Source organism: Microtus pennsylvanicus, chromosome 1 (genome assembly GCF_037038515.1).
Source record: "Microtus pennsylvanicus isolate mMicPen1 chromosome 1, mMicPen1.hap1, whole genome shotgun sequence".
Classification (NCBI taxonomy): Eukaryota; Metazoa; Chordata; class Mammalia; order Rodentia; family Cricetidae; genus Microtus; species Microtus pennsylvanicus.
Window position 1 is genome coordinate 75,402,945 of NC_134579.1, and position 1,655 is coordinate 75,404,599.

At 40.4% G+C, this 1,655-nt stretch overlaps 1 gene segment (V, D, J or C); it reads right to left on the reverse strand.

Annotated features, from left to right (window-relative positions):
• Nucleotides 1-380: 380 nt before the first annotated feature.
• Nucleotides 381-993, reverse strand: LOC142847948 (immunoglobulin lambda variable 6-57-like). The segment is given in 2 exon segments: nucleotides 381-793; nucleotides 902-993. Coding segments are annotated over 2 exon segments (444 nt in total).
• Nucleotides 994-1,655: the final 662 nt, after the last annotated feature.

Genomic DNA, 1,655 nt, shown 5'->3' on the forward strand with positions numbered 1-1,655 from the left:
GATGAAATAAGTGTCAAAACAAGGGGTTCTTAAAAGATTAGAACAACTTCTTGAAAGACGTGTACAACCAAGTGTGGCATTTTCCATGTTACAGATACAATTAGCAATACAGAGACCTAGTGATGTTGTAATGGAGGGAAAATTTTAAAATATGCATGTGACTCATGGTCACAGATGGCGCTGAACACATCAAACATGAAAGGACGTCTCAGACACAAAATGTCAGTAGTATTTCCATCAAGAATTCCTAATTTCAAACATTTCTATCCCATAGAGCAAGCATATATGTATAAAGAGCAAAGTCATCCAAATAGGGAAGAGAAAGTAGAATGTTATTCTGAACCAAGAGAAAATTATGATTTGGCACTCCCAATACCAGTATTTTGTAGGAAACATTAAAAAACAATGGTCTTTTTTACAAGTGATTTCACAACTGGTGCTCTACGGAGTTTTTGTCTTACTTCCCCATGATTTTCATCACTGTGTTTATAATAACTATCAGAAGACTGGCAGAAGTAGTCAGCCTCATCCTCAATCTGCAGATCAGTGATGGTCAGCGAGATTGAGTTGGAGGAGCTGTCAGTGGAGCCAGAGAACCGATCAGGAATCCCAGATGGTCTTTGATTGTCCTTATAGATCACATTGGTGGGTGGACTTCCAACATGCTGCTGGTACCAGTGCACATAGTAGTTTCCAATGTTACCACCGCTGAGCTTGCAGGAGATGGTGACTGTGCTCCCAAGAGACCCAGACACAGAGTTTGGCTGAGTTAACACAAACTGGGAACATGTCCCTGTAAAAAGGAAGATAATAAAAATTAGTAAGGACAAGCAAATCTCATTCACAAGGAAGAACATTCCAAGCAACATTTACTCTCCCAGAATTATTTAAGTCCACTGACCTGTTAATTGATGAAGGAAAATGAGAAGTAGTGGAGTCCAAGCCATGGTGAAGACACCCAGAATCTTCTTCCTGAGTTCAATGGACTGACTAGAGCTGGGTGCCCCTTTTTATCTGGCTCTGTGATTCTAAGTGCAAGCTGGCTCCATGCAAATACCCCTCTTCCTTGGGATGTACAGGCCCCTCCTGTTATTTCAGATTGGGAGTCAGAGAGAAGTTGAGAGACTACACATGTAGAGGACTTGGGCTCCACCAAGTGGCAGAATAGAAAAACCTTAAAGTGAAGAAAAAACATCAGACCAAGGAAACAACTCTCCCCAAAGCAACCATGTTCTTCCATCAGGTGAATGTCTGCTAGATCACCTCCTACCAATTGTGAGATAATTTTGGAAGCCAAATATCTCTATCTGGACTCTGAGTGGAAAGTAAATTATCCATTAATGTAATTCTGTATATGTCAATTGAGGCATTGTATAAACTATTTAATTTGCACAGAGAGTCAATGCCTTGAGAGGCACAACTTTTCTGTTTTTTTTTTATTTCTCCATAAAAGTTTATTATTGTATTGTTGTTTAGAGTGGATTTCGGCAATGCCTGCTGTTAGTGTGCTTGTTGTTCCTGTAGAAGAAGTGATTTTGATTCCTAGCAACCATGTCAGACAGCTCACATTCTCCTGCAATTCAGGCACTAAGAGATCAGATGCTTCTTCTAGCCTCCTCAGGTACCCAGACACACTTGTTACCACACACACATGA